This window comes from Salmo salar, chromosome 21 (assembly GCF_965601325.2).
Source record: "Salmo salar chromosome 21, fSalSal1, whole genome shotgun sequence".
Taxonomy (NCBI): Eukaryota; Metazoa; Chordata; class Actinopteri; order Salmoniformes; family Salmonidae; genus Salmo; species Salmo salar.
Window position 1 is genome coordinate 57843723 of NC_138311.1, and position 20148 is coordinate 57863870.

The following is a 20148-nucleotide window of genomic DNA, read 5'->3' on the forward strand; positions in this document are numbered from 1 at the left end:
TGCTTGATTGGTGAATCGTTACATCACTACTGTTTACGCTGTGCTTGATTGATGAATCGTTACATCACTACTGTTTACGCTGTGCTTGATTGGTGAATCGTTACACCACTACTGTTGACGCTGTGCTTGATTGGTGAATCGTTACATCACTACTGTTGACGCTGTGCTTGATTGGTGAATCGTTACACCACTACTGTTGACGCTGTGCTTGATTGGTGAATCGTTACATCACTACTGTTTACGCTGTGCTTGTTTGTCACGCTCTGACACAGTGGTACCAGGATGTCTGTGGGTTGCTTCTGACCTGGTTTCAACATTTTAAGTAGTTTTGGCAAAAATGTTATAATAACAGTATTTGTACACACTGACAACAATGAAATAAAATGTCTCTTTAAAAATGTGTGTGTATATACAGTACCAGTCAAAAGTTTGGACACACCTACTCATTCTAGGGTTTTTCTTTATTTTGTACTATTTTCTACATTGTAGAATAACAGTGAAGACATCAAATCTATGAAATAACACATATGGAATCATGTAGTAACCCCCAAAAAAAAGTGTAAAAGAAATCAAAATATATTTTATATTTGAGATTCTTCAAAGTAGCCACGCCTTTGCCTTGATGACAGCTTCGCAACACTCTTGGCATATATATATATATATATATATCTCTCACACACACACACACACAAACAGAAAGGCTGTCTCTGTGCTGTTTGGCTGTCTGCCACTGTCAGTCTATGGCTCTCCTCCCAGCTTCTCTGACCACTGGCCTGTTGTTTCAGCCAGGCTGTAGATACAGTATGGTAGCTCTCAGAGAATGAAGTACATTTGTCATGCGTACAGTTGATGTCGGGAAGTTTACATACACCTCAGCCAAATACATTTAAACTTAGTTTTTCCACAATTCCTGACATTTAATCCTAGTGAAAATGCCCTGTCTTAGGTCAGTTAGGATCACCACTTTATTTTAAGAATGTGAAATGTCAGAATAATAGTAGAGAGAATGATTTATTTCAGCTTTTATTTCTTTCATCACATTCCCAGTGGGTCAGAACTTTACATACACTCAATTAGTATTTGGTAGCATTGCCTTTAAATTGTTTAACTTGGGTTAAACGTTTCGGGTAGCCTTCCACAAGCTTCCCACAATAAGTTGGGTGAATTTTGGCCCATTCCTCCTGACAGAGCTGGTATAACTGAGTCAGGTTTGTAGGCCTCCTTGCTCGCACACGCTTTTTCCAGTTCTGCCCACAAATGTTCTATGGGATTGAGGTCAGGGCTTTGTGATGGCCACTCCAATACCTTGACTTTGTTGTCCTTAAGCCATTTTGCCACAAATTTGCAAGTATGCTTGGGGTCATTGTCCATTTGGAAGACCCATTTGCGACCAAGCTTTAACTTCCTGACCACTTTGATTTATCTTCCTTTCATTGTTTTTTTATCGTCCGAAAGCTGCCATTTACCAGTTACCGGAAACCCCAGGAATAGATGTCATAGCCTTCTTGTTTTTAATACATGACATGCAGCATTAGCCTTATATTGAGCTAATGAACATGACATGCAGCATTAGCCTTATATTGAGCTAATGAACATGACATGCAGCATTAGCCTTATATTGAGCTAATGAACATGACATGCAGCATTAGCCTTATATTGAGCTAATGAACATGACATGCAGCATTAGCCTTATATTGAGCTAATGAACATGACATGCAGCATTAGCCTTATATTGAGCTAATGAACATGACATGCAGCATTAGCCTTATACTGAGCTAATGAACATGACATGCAGCATTAGCCTTATATTGAGCTAATGAACATGACATGCAGCATTAGCCTTATACTGAGCTAATGAACATGACATGCAGCATTAGCCTTATATTGAGCTAATGAACATGACATGCAGCATTAGCCTTATACTGAGCTAATGAACATGACATGCAGCATTAGCCTTATATTGAGCTAATGAACATGACATGCAGCATTAGCCTTATATTGAGCTAATGAACATGACATGCAGCATTAGCCTTATATTGAGCTAATGAACATGACATGCAGCATTAGCCTTATATTGAGCTAATGAACATGACATGCAGCATTAGCCTTATACTGAGCTAATGAACATGACATGCAGCATTAGCCTTATATTGAGCTAATGAACATGACATGCAGCATTAGCCTTATATTGAGCTAATGAACATGACATGCAGCATTAGCCTTATATTGAGCTAATGAACATGACATGCAGCATTAGCCTTATACTGAGCTAATGAACATGACATGCAGCAATAGCCTTATATTGAGCTAATGAACATGACATGCAGCATTAGCCTTATACTGAGCTAATGAACATGACATGCAGCATTACCCTTATATTGAGCTAATGAACATGACATGCAGCATTACCCTTATATTGAGCTAATGAACATGACATGCAGCATTAGCCTTATATTGAGCTAATGAACATGACATGCAGCATTAGCCTTATATTGAGCTAATGAACATGACATGCAGCATTAGCCTTATACTGAGCTAATGAACATGACATGCAGCATTACCCTTATATTGAGCTAATGAACATGACATGCAGCATTACCCTTATATTGAGCTAATGAACATGACATGCAGCATTAGCCTTATACTGAGCTAATGAACATGACATGCAGCATTAGCCTTATATTGAGCTAATGAACATGACATGCAGCATTAGCCTTATATTGAGCTAATGAACATGACATGCAGCATTAGCCTTATATTGAGCTAATGAACATGACATGCAGCATTAGCCTTATACTGAGCTAATGAACATGACATGCAGCATTAGCCTTATATTGAGCTATGACTTATAGCCTCTGCACTGTTCTCTTAGGAGGCAACCATTCAGACCCATAACCATTCAGACCCATAACCATTCAGACCCATAACCATTCAGACCCATAACCATTCAGACCCATAACCATTCAGACCCATAACCAGTTCAGACCCATAACCATTCAGACCCATAACCATTCAGACCCATAACCATTCAGATGGTGGTAGACTATAACAGTTATTAATTCAGACCCATAACCATTCAGACCCATAACCATTCAGATGGTGGTAGACTATAACAGTTATTAATTCAGACCCATAACCATTCAGACCCATAACCATTCAGACCCATAACCATTCAGACCCATAACCATTCAGACCCATAACCATTCAGACCCATAACCATTCAGATGGTGGTAGACTATAACAGTTATTAATTCAGACCCATAACCATTCAGACCCATAACCATTCAGACCCATAACCATTCAGACCCATAACCATTCAGACTCATAACCATTCAGATCCATAACCATTCAGACCCATAACCATTCAGACCCATAACCATTCAGACCCATAACCATTCAGACCCATAACCATTCAGATCCATAACCATTCAGACCCATAACCATTCAGACCCATAACCATTCAGATGGTGGTAGACTATAACAGTTATTAATTCAGACCCATAACCATTCAGACCCATAACCATTCAGATGGTGGTAGACTATAACAGTTATTAATTCAGACCCATAACCATTCAGACCCATAACCATTCAGACCCATAACCATTCAGACCCATAACCATTCAGACCCATAACCATTCAGACCCATAACCATTCAGACCCATAACCATTCAGATGGTGGTATACTATAACAGTTATTAATTCAGACCCATAACCATTCAGACCCATAACCGAACTGGAATGTGAAGCTAACTGAAGCTAGCTAGCTTTAGAAAACGCAGTACATGTAGCTTGTTTTGTTATGACACCCCTCAGGCCAGACTGATCAACACATTGTCAGAGACGGACAGCAGTTCATTTAGGGTGCATTCGTAAATTCACTCTGGCTATCTACTCTGATTTCATAGCACTCTCGTCTGACTGTACCAGAGCGCAGAATAACTGACGAATGTACGAACGCTCAACACCCGTTGAATATGACCGGTGTCACTTAACGTCGGCCCCAAAAAAAAAAAACATAATTAAATTGTTGCCAGCAGCACAGTTACATTTTTCACCAACGCTCTGGATAACATGAAAACAGTCTAACCAGCTCTGGTAGGGCGAGTTAAACAGTCAGAGTGTTCTCTCATTTGTCTCTGGAAGTAGCGAGCAAGCTAGCCAACTTTAGCCAGTTAGCTTGACTGCCGTTGTGAGGTCAGAACGCTCAGATCAACCCTACTCTTCGGCCAGAGTCATCCAGTGACAGTAAACGCTCTGAATTTATAAAAACGGGCATTCTGGCAACGCTCTGAATTTATAAAAACGGACATTCTGGCAACGCTCTGAATTTATAAAAACGCCCAGAGCGCACTGCCACTCCAGAGTGAATTTACGAACGCACCCTTAGTGGCATCATGCAGCTGGAACTAAACAGCTGGTTGTTTATGGGGGAACAATAAGCCCAATCTGTTATGGACGGATAGAAGAGGAAGAGGTGATATAGAGACGAGTAGAGGCAAGAGGACAACACAAAACAAGGAGAGACTACAGTACTGTCTGGTAGAGGGCAGTCTATATAGACTACAATACTGTCTGGTAGAGGGCAGTCTATATAGACTACAATACTGTCTGGTAGAGGCAAGAGGACAACACAAAACAAGGAGAGACTACAGGACTGTCTGGTAGAGGGCAGTCTGTATAGACTACAATACTGTCTGGTAGAGGGCAGTCTGTATAGACTACAATACTGTCTGGTAGAGGGCAGTCTGTATAGACTACAATACTGTCTGGTAGAGGCAAGAGGACAACACAAAACAAGGAGAGACTACAGTACTGTCTGGTAGAGGGCAGTCTGTATAGACTACAATACTGTCTGGTAGAGGGCAGTCTGTATAGACTACAATACTGTCTGGTAGAGGCAAGAGGACAACACAAAACAAGGAGAGACTACAGTACTGTCTGGTAGAGGGCAGTCTGTATAGACTACAATACTGTCTGGTAGAGGGCAGTCTGTATAGACTACAATACTGTCTGGTAGAGGCAAGAGGACAACACAAAACAAGGAGAGACTACAGTACTGTCTGGTAGAGGGCAGTCTGTATAGACTACAATACTGTCTGGTAGAGGGCAGTCTGTATAGACTACAGTACTGTCTGGTAGAGGCAAGAGGACAACACAAAACAAGGAGAGACTACAATACTGTCTGGTAGAGGGCAGTCTGTATAGACTACAGTACTGTCTGGTAGATGGCAGTCTATATAGACTACAGTACTGTCTGGTAGAGGGCAGTCTATATAGACTACAGTACTGTCTGGTAGAGGGCAGTCTGTATAGACTACAGTACTGTCTGGTAGAGGGCAGTCTATATAGACTACAGTACTGTCTGGTAGAGGGCAGTCTATATAGACTACAGTACTGTCTGGTAGAGGGCAGTCTATATAGACTACAGGACTGTCTGGTAGAGGGCAGTCTGTATAGACTACAGTACTGTCTGGTAGAGGGCAGTCTATATAGACTACAGTACTGTCTGGTAGAGGGCAGTCTGTATAGACTACAGTACTGTCTGGTAGAGGGGCATAGACCAGCATTTCCTCTGAAAATGACATTTAAATGAGTGTGTGAAATGTGTCTGGGCGGCAGGGCAGGCAGTCTACCACTGGGTGAATGAGTATGGTGGGGGAGGGGAGGTTTTCAGTCTGTTCAGCGCCAGCAGAAATAGTCAGGGGGGGGGTCAGCGTCACCACAAGGGAATGTTTCTCCCCTCCCCCTCCTCCTCCTCCTCCCCCTCCCCCCCCCCCCCCCCTCCCCCCTCCTCCTCCTCCCCTCCTCCCCCCCCCCCTCCCCCCTCCTCCTCCTCCCCCCTCCTCCCCTCCCCCCATAGAGCCAGAGGGAAACATTGTTTAGTCTGAAGTCTGCAGCAGGAGAGGATCACAGTGTCCTGTTCACAGACACACCAGACAAAATCCTCCCAGACCCTCCCTTCCTCCGTTTAAACTGCTGATTACACTATCAGCATACGGGGATCGTCACAGTTTACTGTGTGTTACAGGGACTTACTTTATTGGATGATGTTTCTGAAGTCTTCGGAGCAAGTCAGTGTTCACGGTTCACAGTTTTGCTCGTGTAAAACATTTTAGTGCTTGAAGAGCCGTCTACTTGTGTGTGTGTGTGTGTGTGTGTCAGAGCAGTGTGTGTGTGTGTGTGTGTGTGTGTGTGTGTGTGTGTGTGTGTGTGTGGTGTGTGTGTGTGTGTGTGTGTGTGTGTGTGTGTGTCAGAGCTGTGTGTGTGTGTGTGTGTGTGTGTGTGTGTGTGTGTGTGTGTGTGTGTGTGTGTGTGTGTGTGGTATACCATATTTGACTATATACCGGTATTGATGCAGGGACCAGTTTGGGTTTTTTACTTTACCTTCTATAACGATATTTCCATGTTTGGTTTGTTCAATGTGATCCACCACTCTGGCGGGCGTAATGTCTGTGTTCATAGTTTCCTGTGTTCGCTACTTCAGTTGTCTCTCTCCTTCATGCTGCCCCGTCACCCCAAGCCCTGTCCGTCACACCAAGCCCTGCCACGCCACCCCAAGCCTTGCCACGCCACCCCAAGCCCCGTCCGTCACACCAAGCCCTGCCACGCCACCCCAAGCCCTGCCACGCCACCCCAAGCCCCGTCCGTCACCCCAAGCCCTGCCCCGTCACCCCAAGCCCTGCCCACGTCACACCAAGCCCTGCCCACGTCACCCCAAGCCCTGCCCACGTCACCCCAAGCCCTGCCCACGTCACACCAAGCCCTGCCCACGTCACCCCAAGCCCTGCCCACGTCACACCAAGCCCTGTCCGTCACACCAAGCCCTAGTTTTTACCCTGACGTGCACTGTCAACTGTGGGACCTTATATAGACAGGTGTGAGCCTTTCCAAATCATGTCCATTCAATTGAATTTACCACAGATGGACTCCAATCAAGTTGTAGAAACATCTCAAGGATGATCAATGGAAACAGGAAGCACCTGAGCTCAATTTAGAGTCTCATAGTAAAGGGTCTGAATACTTATGTAAATAAGGTATATCTGTTTTGTATTTTTAATACATTTGCCCAAAATTCTAAAAACCTGTTTTCACTTTGTCATCGATGAGAAAATATTAATTGAATCCATTTTAGAATAAGGCTGTAACGTAACAAAATGTGGAAAAAGGGAAGGGGTCTGAATACTTACCGTATGTGGACACTATAACTATAACAGCCTCCACTCTTCTGGGAAGACTTTCCACTAGATGTTGGATCATTGCTGCTATAACAGCCTCCACTCTTCTGGGAAGGCTTTCCACTAGATGTTGGATCATTGCTGCTATAACAGCCTCCTCTCTTCTGGGAAGGCTTTCCACTAGATGTTGGAACATTGCTGCTATAACAGCCTCCACTCTTCTGGGAAGTCATTAATATGGAGTTGGTCCCCCCCCCTTTGCTGTTATAACAGCCTCCACTCTTCAGGGAAGACTTTCCACTAGATGTTGGAACATTGCTGCTATAACAGCCTCCACTCTTCTGGGAAGACTTTCCACTAGATGTTGGATCATTGCTGCTATAACAGCCTCCACTATTCAGGGAAGACTTTCCACTAGATGTTGGAACATTGCTGCTATAACAGCCTCCACTCTTCTGGGAAGACTTTCCACTAGATGTTGGAACATTGCTGCTATAACAGCCTCCACTCTTCTGGGAAGACTTTCCACTAGATGTTGGAACATTGCTGCTATAACAGCCTCCACTCTTCAGGGAAGACTTTCCACTAGATGTTGGAACATTGCTGCTATAACAGCCTCCACTCTTCTGGGAAGGCTTTCCACTAGATGTTGGATCATTTCTGCGGGGACTTGCTTCCATTCAGCTACAAGACTATTAGTGAGGTCGGCACTGACTTTGGGCGATTAGGCCTGGCTCGCAATCAGTGTTCCAATTCATCCCAAAGGTGTTTGATGGGGTTAAGGTTAGGGCTTTGTGCAGGCCAGTCAAGTTCTTCCACACAGATCTCAACATACCATTTCTGTATGGACCTCGCTTTGTCCACGGGGGCATTGTCATGCTGAAACAGGAAAGGGCCTTCCCCAAACTGTTGGCACAAAGTTGGAAGCACAGAATCATCTAGAACGTCATTGTATGCTGTAGCGTTAAGATTTCCCTTCACTGGAACTAAGGGGCCCGAACCATGAAAACCAGCCCCAGACCATTATTCCTCCTCCACCAAACTTTACAGTTGGCACTATCAATTCGGACATGTACCGTTCTCCTGGCATCCACCAAACCCAGATTTGTCCATCGGACTGCCAGATGGTGAAGTGTAATTCATCACTCCAGAGAACGCGTTTCCACTGCTCCAGAGTCCAATGGCGGCGAGCTTTACACCACTCCAGCCGACCCTTGGCATTGCGCATTGTGATCTTTGCCTTGTGTGTGCGGCTGCTCGGCCATGGAAACCCGTTTCATGAAGCTCCCGACGAAGAGTTCTTGTGCTGACGTTGCTTCCAGAAGCAGTTTGGAACTCGGTAGTGGCTGTTGCAACCAAGAACAGATGATTTTTACGCGCCTTTTACACTCTTCTGCGGTCCCGTTCTGTGAGCTTGTGTGGCCTACTACTTCACGGCTGAGCCGTCCATTTCACAATAAAAGCACTTACAGTTGACTGGGGAGCAGCTCTAGCAGGGCAGAAATTTGACGAACTGACTTGTTGGAAAGGTGTCATCCTATGATGGTGCCACGTTGAAAGTTACTGAGCTCTTCAGTACGGGCCATTCTACTGCCTATGTTTGTCTACGGAGATTGCATGGCTGTGTGCTCGCTTTTACACACCTGTTCTACTCATTTGATGGGGTGTCCACATACTGCTGTATATATAATGTATGTAATAGGACCATTATTCTGAATTGTGAATCGATGTGGAATTTTATGATTGTTTCTTATTGTTTTGACAGAAAAAACGGCAAAAAATGGCCGTTTAAGCGGTGAGCAAAATTGTCAAACCTGGTAATATCAGGCTGTATAATGGGACCTAAAACCTAACAACTTCAATGACAAATTTCACTGAACAGGGGAAAATAACCATCACCAAATTCACTGGGAATACATTACATTGTATGAAGAAACAATACTACAAGTCGTAGCGCCATACTACTTGTCAGACTCAGAACCTACACTGGCCATATCCGAATACCCATACTAGCGTACTAAATAGTATGCGAAAATTGTTTTATGTTTTATAGTATGTGAAAATGTTAAAATAGTGCTCCGAATACATAATCTAATGTGTGATTGAGTTGACTCTCGTCATTCGTTCATTATGTTCGTTATGGAACAGCGGCGTAAATTTTATCTGATTATGAGCTGTTGTCAAACACGTGAGTCGGGAAAAGACGAGTGAATTCTACAAGATCAAAAGCCGAAATTATTATGCAGTTTTAGGTATGTAGTATATTAGTACATGTAATCGGACACAAGACACTGGCTTTTGGGGTGGGAATAGCATGGGGTGTGAGGGGGGGTCTGGGGTGGGGATAGCATGGGGTGTGAGGGGGGGGGTTGGGGTGGGAATAGCATGGGGTGTGAGGGGGGGTCTGGGGTGGGGATAGCATGGGGTGTGAGGGGGGGGGTTGGGGTGGGAATAGCATGGGGTGTGAGGGGGGGTCTGGGGTGGGAGGGGTCTGGGGTGGGGATAGCATGGGGTGTGAGGGGGGGTCTGGGGTGGGAATAGCATGGGGTGTGAGGGGGGGTTTGGGGTGTGAGGGGGGGGTCTGGGGTGGGAATAGCATGGTGTGTGAGGGGGGGTCTGGGGTGGGAATAGCATGGGGTGTGAGGGGGGGTCTGGGGTGTGAGGGGGGGTCTGGGGGTGGGAATAGCATGGTGTGTGAGGGGGGGTCTGGGGTGGGAATAGCATGGGGTGTGAGGGGGGGTCTGGGGTGTGAGGGGGGGGTCTGGGGTGTGAGGGGGGGTCTGGGGTGGGAGGGGGGGTCTGGGGTGTGAGGGGGGGGTTTGACTATTGTTTGGGATTCCTCGTGTTTTACTCATTAGAAGAAGTAAAAGTTTGATGTTCGGTATTATATTTATTTAATATTATATGAATCTTATAAATTAAAAAAATTAAAAAATGGCCAATTTGGATGCAATCAATTACCTTAATTTCTCCAGGGGTTAAAATATGTTCAATTTCAACAACAAAAAATAATGTTGCAGGAATGCTTATCTTATCTGTTATCTAATGGAAGAAACCGTTTCCAAACAAATGTGAGATGGTGGGTGTCATGGCTTGCTGAAATGACATGGAATGACCCTGCTACAGATGGTCACACCAGATAATATGACATAACCAACATTATACTGGCACTTACTGGTGTGGCTATATACAAAACATTGCCAGAGATTTTTCCAACTAACCTGGTATTTGCGATACTATCTTCGTCCTCATTTTGTGGAAACAAGAGTCTCATAAAATGTCCGTGTCCAGTTGCAGGGGTCCGTTTTTGAATTTCGAAAAATGCTCAGTTATAAAAACAAAATACAAAAATGAGACTCCTGTTCCCAAGAATCGAAGACGAAGAGGTTAGTTAAAAATGACCCGTATAAAACGGTCCAAAATGTTTTGGTTAAATCACATTAGCTGGTGTTACCATTCTGTAGCTAGGAAAGGCCCAGGTAATACAATAGTCCATATAAAGTGGGTGGTTTGGAGCCCTGAATGCTGATTGGCTGACAGACGTGGTATATCAGACCTTATACCACAGGTATGACAAAACATGTAGTTTTTTACTGTTCTAATAACGTTTGTAACCAGTTTATAATAGCAATAAGGCTACCTCGGGAGTTTGTGAGATATGGTTCAAATATATATCCATTATGTTAAACCTATTTTCCAATGACATGATATGGATATATATTTATGTATATTTATTTGATGGTATTAATTAGGTGAAACTTACCAGCGACGGGACCGAGGAGCAGGATACCGTACAGCCCCAGGAGCAGCCCAGACACTCGGCCCAGGACGGCCATGGCTGATGGTTTGGGACGGCTTGCCCTATTTCCCTCTCTCTTCTGTCTGTGATCCAGACGAGCACATTCACCCGGAACTATCTAATAATCCAACATAGTCCACATCAATATAAAACGGATGAGGTCTTTTACATCCCAGACAATGTAATGCAACAAAAATTATATATATATATATTATATATATATATATATATATATATATATATATATATATATATATATATATATATATATATATAATAAAAAAATATATATAAAAATCACAAGCTAAACATCAATATTGCAACAATTTATGAGCTATCAAAATATCTAACGTTGTCTGTCGACTTTATAACCTAGCTAGCTGTTATTTTAATTACCAAAACGTTTCTTAGTTCGACATCCCGATTCTCCACTGTACCGGGCTACAGTAACGTTAACGTTACCGACATATTCAGCCGTCAAAACGTTACTAACGAACAAGCTAAACTAGCATTCGCGAAACAAACAAAAATGAAAGAAAGAAAAATAATGATAGTTGAAAAGCAACTAGCTGTTTTGTGCTAGTATTTTACCATCCGTTTAACGCAGTTCTAGTAACCTCACACGTCCCCCTAACGTCAGCTAACCAGACACGGTCATATTCCCGACGTCTGGTCGCTCAGATAACCACCAACAACTCATCTCATTTAACTAAAACGGGAATTATACAATTGATAATCCAACTTGTTTAAAAAAAAAAAAATAGATATATATATTCCGATCAAATCCGTCTGATATCCAACACGCAGACGATTAACAAAAACAAAAAAAATACAAAAAAATCCTGTTGTGTCCTGATGGAAAATCCTCTTCACGTAGAGCAAGACAAGACCGACTGGTGTTGGGTCGGTATGCAGAGACTGTGGCCATTACACTCCCCCCCCCCTACCCCCCCCAAAAAGGGCCTTTATTTCAAATCGAAGAGTTCAAAATGTTGCAGTAGTTAAAACAGATTTCCAGTAATCGTTATATGTAGTTAACGTATTACCATTTGATTTTAACCATAGCTTTGTGTTATCAGAGCCCAGCCTTCAACTTGGCTTCTGTACAGTCTAGGGCTGAGCTGCTGCTGGGCTGGCTCATTCCTATATTATGGTGCCTTTTGGATCTCGTCGGTTTACAGGGGAAATATATATATATATTTACATTTTTAGTATTCTATCAGAAAAAAATACATGTTTGACTTTCAGAAAAAAAACATATTGGCTAAATCTCAGGCACTTCAACCTGTTTAGATGCATAAATCCTAAACCGGATGGAAAACGTTTGTCCTAAATTAGCCATAGCTCTGTGACTTCAACAGGATTTTTTTTTTTTAAACTTCTCTATCAAACATATATATTTTTTTAAATGTTGTTAATAATTTTCGCTATAATTTTACACTAAATTAGAAGTGTTATTTCCTGGGCTATAAAAGGTCTCCCATAATATCGGAATGAACCAGCTGGCTGCAGGCAGGCAGGCAGACAGACAGACCGAGTCCCGCCTCCTCCTCCACCCAATGTTCTCCCCGGTCATTATCAACATAACGTCACAGGAAGGTGAACTGCAGACACCATTTATCTACTGGGGGTAAAGGAGACCCCCCCAGGTCCGCAAAAAAAAAAAAAAAAACATTCACAACTACGTTTTCTTTTCAAATGATTGTTAAATAAATGGTAGAGGGGGGGGGGGATTTGATATCATCACCTCGTGAAGAACTTCATATTTCAGATTATTCCGCATTTTATCAGACTCAAAGCCATCTATATATAGAATTTGATGCATATGTTCGATTTATCCAACCTATGGTCCACACAGAACACAATGCAACTGCCTCTGCAATGCAATGCTGCAAGGCAAACGTAGCTTTCCATTGGAAATTCATTGATTTCTGGTGTACCAAAACACAATTTTTATTTTTTAAAATTTATTTTACCTTTATTTAACTAGGCAAGTCAGTTAAGAACAAATTCTTATTTTCAATGACGGCCTAGGAACAGTGCCTTGTTCAGGGGCAGAACGACAGATTTTTACCTTGTCAGTTTAGGGATTCAATCTTGCAACCTTTCGTTACTAGTCCAACGCTCTTAACCACTAGGCTACCTGCCCCCCCCCCCCCCCAACGCTATTGCTGTGATCAAGGCCACCAGATGCATCAAACTCCCGAGTGGCGCAGCGGTCTAAGGCACTGCATCTCAGTGTAAGAGGCATCACTACAGTCCCTGGTTTGATTCCAGGCTGTTTCACATCCGGCCGTGATTCAGAGTCCCATAGGGCGGCGCACAATTGGCCCAGCATCGGCCGGGGAAGGCCGTCATTGTAAATAAGAATTTGTTCTTAACTGACTTGCCTAGTTAAAAAAATGTTTAAATTGCATTCTGTCGGAAATCATTCATTGTCAACGGAGCAGTCCACAATGCTACTATACTATACTACACTATAACCCCTGGTAATATGTCTCTATACCTAACACACAGCCCACTATAACCCCTGGTAATATGTCTCTATACCTAACACACAGCCCACTATAACCCATGGTAATGGCTCTATACCTAACACACAGCCCACTATAACCCCTGGTAATATGTCTCTATACCTAACACACAGCCCACTATAACCCCTGGTAATATGTCTCTATACCTACGTTGGGGGTACCTCACTAGGCTGCGGTTGTCATTGTTCTGACCTGTAAAGGTGTTATTTGTTAGTGTGTAGTTTGGTCAGGACGTGGCAGGGGGTATTTATTTTATGTGGTTCAGGGTGGTTGTGTGTATGTGTCCATGTAGAGAGGGGTATTGGATTTATTTAGTCCAGGGGTTTTTGGTTATTGTTCTATGTTAGTTTATTTCTATGTTCTTGTCTAGTCGTTTGTATTTCTATGTTTAGTTAATTGGTGTCGGGGGCCTTCAGTTGGAGGCAGCTGTCTATCGTTGCCTCTGATTGAAGGTCCTATAATTAGGGGGTGTGTTTGTATGGTGGATTGTGGGTAGTTGTATTCTGTTTTGTGCTTGTCACCTGACGGAACGGTTAGTGTCGTTTCTGTTAATTGTGTTTATTTTGTTTCTCCTTCTTATATATTAAAAAGAGAAGATGAGTATACACTTCCCTGTTGCGTCTTGGTCCTCCACACACACGACATCCGTTACCGAATGCATGCGGTTAAATATATTCAACTCCTGCGCTGCTCTACCATGCGGTGGTAGCGTCCACTGAGCCTTCTATGGAAAAGGGCGACTCTCAGGAACACGATGGCGTTCTCCGTTTTACTCTACGACCCCCCCCCCCCCCACCAGTGTCACGAGACTCATCTGAAGGCGACCCATATACAAACAAATGGAAGTATGGAGGTAGTTTTGTGCCAATAAAAACAAGGGGTTAAATATGTGTCCAAAAATAACTAAAATATTTCCTGATCTGTCTTATACAGCGTCTCCTAGATATAAAGACAGACACTTCAAAACATTATTCCATATGATAAAAAAAAGAAAATGTTTTGCGATTTATGAACGTGTTATTCAATGGCTTAGACTTTTAGAGGTTAACAAGCTAACTGGCTGGGGATACTAGATAGCTATATGCAAATATTGTTTGATTTGCTTGCCATCTATAGTCGTGAAGATGACAGTCCGAAGACAACTTTACCAGGATGACAACTTGCAAAAGTATAAAATGTATGCATTCACTACTGTACGCTAAATGACAGTGTTTGCTTAGTTAGCTAGCTAGATGCCAAATGGATAGGCTACCCTATCAATCGATGTTACTGATCATGCGTTTCGTTTAGCCGGATGTCTAGCACACATTTTCCATACTTGATGCACATGTGCTACACTTTCCAACTAGCTAAAAAAAGGTAGCTGGTTGGCATCTGTGTGTGTTCGTACCACCGCATGGTAGAGCAGGGCAGGAGTTGAATATACACTGCTCAAAAAAATAAAGGGATTTAAACACTTTAACAACACAATGTAACATCCAAAACTACCTCCATACTTCCATTTGTTTGTATGGGTCGCCTTCAGATGAGTCTCGTGACACTGGTGGGGGGGTCGTAGAGTAAAACGGAGAACGCCATCGTGTTCCTGAGAGTCGCCCTTTTCCATAGAAGGCTCAGTGGACGCTACGGACATTTTAGTGAGAAGACCAATTTTCAGGATGTCTCCTGGCGTGACACACACCGCTGTAGCTCGGCCACCTTCCACCGCAGATGCGGAAGGCCGACATAGGAGGATACGTAGGATGAAGAAGCAACTGATATCTCTAGTTTAAACTGGAAAGATTTCAATGTTATTTTGTTACGCACAGGTGCGCCAATAGACCCTTAATGATATTAACTAGCGATGTTGATGAGATCCGTTATTAGCTAGCTAGCCAATTTGACGTGGTCAAGCAATTAACGTAAACCATCATGTGTGTCAGCAGCAATCGTGATTTAAAGAGTGACTGCCCCTAAAAAGCAAATAATCCCTTTGGAAAAGGCCTATGTAGCATCGATATGAGTCAGAAACATTGATTCTAGTGTCAAAATGGACTACAAAGTGGTCGTAAAGTCAGTCTCGTCATAAAAAGGTGTGTCACAATGAGGAAATGAAGGTTGAGTTTGGGATTACAATTATGTCAACATATCATGCACCCTTTTGCCAAGCTCCACGTTCAAAGCGCCCCTCCGCCCACTTTGCTTCCTTTCATTGAATGGGGCCGTCCCTTCCGCCCACTTTGCTTCCCTTCATTGAATGGGGGCCGTCCCTTCCGCCCACTTTGCTTCCCTTCATTGAATGGGGCCGTCCCTTCCGCCCACTTTGCTTCCCTTCATTGAATGGGGGCCGTCCCTTCCGCCCACTTTGCTTCCCTTCATTGAATGGGGCCGTCCCTTCCGCCCACTTTGCTTCCCTTCATGGAATGGGGCCGTCCCTTCCGCCCACTTTGCTTCCCTTCATGGAATGGGGCCGTCCCTTCCGCCCAATTTGCTTCCCTTCATTGAATGGGGACCGTCCCTTCCGCCCACTTTGCTTCCCTTCATTGAATGGGGCCGTCCCTTCCGCCCACTTTGCTTCCCTTCATTGAATGGGGCCGTCCCATTCCGCCCACTTTGCTTCCCTTCATTGAATGGGGCCGTCCCTTCCGCCCACTTTGCTTCCCTTCATTGAATGGGGCTCAGTTGTTTCATAGCCACCAGGAGTGTTGAAAGGATCGCGGGCCCCTATATGGATTGACCTCCGCAGTCAAAGTTCTGCCGAAGGACCGTAGGACGCGGTTTGAATAGTTGCTTGGAGTTTGTCGGTCCCCAAGTCTGCACCAGTATAACCAGGGCTACTGGACTATAATGACCTCTCCGGTATAACTTTAGCTAATAACGTTATTGATGGCTATATAGGTAGCTATCGTTTGATAAAGTGAGGCAGTCTAGCTAACGAGGCAGTCTAGCTAACGAGGCAGGCTAGCTAACGAGGCAGGCTAGCTAACAAGGCAGGCTAGCTAACGAGGCAGGCTAGCTAACGTTTCAACCTCATTTCAACTTCATTAGGTTGTAGCTGATAACAGTGTATTGTGTATTGTATAGATACTGCGGGTTATGTATCATTATCATGAAATGTCTGCTTGTTTTAGTCAATTACAAACTACAGTACATTTATGCAAAGTGAAACTCGTCTTAAAGACATTGCCTGCTCCCGAGTGTTCTCACTATTTAGAAAAAAAACGTAATATTGTTGGGCGTCCCTCGTGCCCCTTTTCACGACGGTGCTAGCAGCCACATCAAATCAAATTTTATTAGTCACATGCGCCGAATACAACAGTGAAATGCCTACTTACGAGCCCCAAAACCGACAGCGCAGTTTCAAAAAATATGGATAAGAATAAGAGATAAAAGTAACAAGTAATTAAAGAGCAGCAGTAAAAAATAACAATATATACAGGGGGTACCGGTACAGAGTCAATATGGAGGCTATATACAGGGTATTACGGTACAGAGTCAATGTGGAGGCTATATACAGGGTACCGGTACAGAGTCAATGTGCAGGGGCACCGGTTATTTGAGGTAGTATGTACATGTAGGTAGAGTTATTAAAGAGTGGCAGTGGTGTGGGTGGGGGGGCAATGTGAATAGTCTGGGTAGCCATTTGACTAGATGTTCAGGAGTCTTATGGCTTGGGGGTAGAAGCTGTTTAGAAGCCTCTTGGACCTAGACTTGGCGCTCCGGTACCACTTGTCGTGCGGTAGCAGAGAGAACAGTCTATGACTAGGGTGGCTGGAGTCTTTGACAATTTTTAGGGCCTTCCTCTGACACCGCCTGCTATAGAGGTCCTGGATGGCAGGAAGCTTGGCCCCAGTGATGTACTGGGCCGTTCGCACTACCCTCTGTAGTGCCTTGCGGTCGGAGGCCGAGCAGTTGCCGCACTAGGCAGTGATGCAACAAGTCAGGATGCTCTCGATGGTGCAGCTGTAGAACCTTTTGAGGATCTGAGGACCCATGCCAAATCTTTTCAGTCTCCTGAGGGGGATTAGGTTTTGTCATGCCTGCTTCACGACTGTCATGTGCTTGGACCATGATAGTTTGTTGGTGATGTGGACACCAAGGAACTTTAAGCTCTCAACCTGCTCCACTGCAGCCCCGTCGATGACAATGGGGGCATCCTCGGTCCTCTTTTTCCTGTAGTCCACAATCATCTCCTTTCTCTTGATCACGTTGAGGGAGAGGTTGTTGTCCTGGCACCACACGGCCTACCCTTGTTGTGTCATCGGCAAACTTAATGATGGTGTTGGAGTCGTGCCTGGCCGTGCAGTCGTGGGTGAACAGGGAGTACAGGAGGGGACTGAGCACGCACCCCTGAGGGGCTCCAGTGTTGAGGATCAGCGTGGCAGATGTGTTGTTACCTACCCTCACCACCTGGGGGCGGCCCGTCAGGAAGTCCAGGATCCTGTTGCAGAGGGAGGTGTTTAGTCCCAGGGTCCTTAGCTTATTGATCGAGCTCTGAGGGGACCATGGTGTTGAACGCTGAGCTGTAGTCAATAAATAGCATTCTCACATAGGTGTTCCTTTGGTCCAGGTGGGAAAGGGCAGTGTGGAGTGCAATAGAAACTGCATTATCTGTGGATCTGTTTGGGCGGTATGCAAATTGGAGTGGGTCTAGGGTTTCTGGGATAATGGTGTTGATGTGAGTCATGACCAGCCTTTCAAAGCATTTTATGGCTACAGATGTGAGTGCTACGGGTCGGTAGTCATTTAGGCAGGTTACCTTAGTGTTCTTGGGCACAGGGACTATGGTGGTCTGCTTAAAACATGTTGGTATTACAGACTCGGACAGGGAGAGGTTGAAAATGTCAGTGAAGACACTTGCCAGTTGGTCAGTGCATGCTCGCAGTACACGTCCTGGTAATCCGTCAGGCCCTGCGGCCTTGTGAATGTTGACCTGTCTAAAGGTCTTACTCACATCGGCTGCGGAGCGTGTGATCACAGAGTCATCCGGAACATCTGGTGCTCTCATGCATGTTTCAGTGTTATTTGCCTCGAAGCGAGCATAGAAGTAGTTTGGCTCATCTGGTAGGCTCGTGTCACTGGGCAGCTCTCGGCAGTGCTTCCCTTTACATTTACATTTACGTAATTTAGCAGATGCTCTTATCCAGAGCGACTTACAAATTGGTGCATTCACCTTATGATATCCAGTGGAACAACCACTTTACAATAGTACATCTATATATATATATATATATATATATATATATATATATATTTTATTTTTGGGTGGGGGTGGTTTGGGGGGGGTGTGGGTAGAAGGATTACTTTATCCTATCCCAGGTATTCCTTAAAGAGGTGGGGTTTCAGGTGTCTCCGGAAGGTGGTGATTGACTCCGCTGTCCTGGCGTCGTGAGGGAGCTTGTTCCACCATAGGGGTGCCAGAGCAGCGAACAGTTTTGACTGGGCTGAGCGGGAATTGTGCTTCCGCAGAGGTAGGGAGGCGAGCAGGCCAGAGGTGGATGAACGCAGTGCCCTTGTTTGGGTGTAAGGCCTGATCAGAGCCTGAAGGTACGGAGGTGCCGTTCCCCTCACAGCTCCGTAGGCAAGCACCATGGTCTTGTAGCAGATGCGAGCTTCAACTGGAAGCCAGTGGAGTGTGCGGAGGAGCGGGGTGACGTTTGTAGTCTGTAATGGTTTGCAAGCCCTGCCACATCCGACGAGCATCAGAGCCGGTGTAGTACGACTCGATCTTAGTCCTGTATTGACGCTTTGCCTCTTTGATGGTTCGTCTGAGGTTATAGCGGGATTTCTTATAAGCTTCCGGTTTAGAGTTCCTTGAAAGCGGCAGCTCTAGCCTTTAGCTCAGTGTGGATGCTGGCTGTAATCCATGGCTTCTGGTTACGGCATGTACGTACAGTCACTGTAGGGACGACGTCATAGATGTGCTTATTGATGAAGCCAATGAGTGAGTGAGTGCTAGCTATCTACCGACCGAAACATTAAGCTAGCCAAGACCAACAACACAAACAAACAGACTATACAGCTACATGTAGAGAGAGTGGCATTACAAACAGACTATACAGCTACATGTAGAGAGAGTGGCATTACAAACAGACTATACAGCTACATGTAGAGAGAGTGGCATTACAAACAGACTATACAGCTACATGTAGAGAGAGTGGCATTACAAACAGACTATACAGCTACATGTAGAGGGAGTGGCATTACAAACAGACTATACAGCTACATGTAGAGGGAGTGGCATTACAAACAGACTATACAGCTACATGTAGAGAGAGTGGCATTACAAACAGACTATACAGCTACATGTAGAGAGAGTGGCATTACAAAAATACTGTACAGCTACATGTAGAGAGAGTGGCATTACAAACAGACTATACAGCTACATGTAGAGAGAGTGGCATTACAAACAGACTATACAGCTACATGTAGAGAGAGTGGCATTACAAACAGACTATACAGCTACATGTAGAGGGAGTGGCATTACAAACAGACTATACAGCTACATGTAGAGAGAGTGGCATTACAAACAGACTATACAGCTACATGTAGAGGGAGTGGCATTACAAAAATACTATACAGCTACATGTAGAGAGAGTGGCATTACAAACAGACTATACAGCTACATGTAGAGAGAGTGGCATTACAAACAGACTATACA

General features: G+C 44.3%; 1 protein-coding gene across 1 annotated transcript in view; it reads right to left on the reverse strand.

Moving 5' to 3' along the window:
- bmpr2b (bone morphogenetic protein receptor, type II b (serine/threonine kinase)) overlaps positions 1–12104 on the reverse strand; it is a 151392-nt gene extending 139288 nt beyond the window's left edge. The window contains exons 1-2 of the mRNA XM_082966907.1: positions 11371–12104; positions 10939–11092 (exon numbers count right to left, since the gene is read on the reverse strand). Coding sequence (XP_082823033.1) covers positions 10939–11011 — 73 coding nt within the window. The 5' untranslated portion in view covers positions 11012–11092; positions 11371–12104. The remainder of the gene's footprint in view (positions 1–10938; positions 11093–11370) is intronic.
- Positions 12105–20148: the final 8044 nt, after the last annotated feature.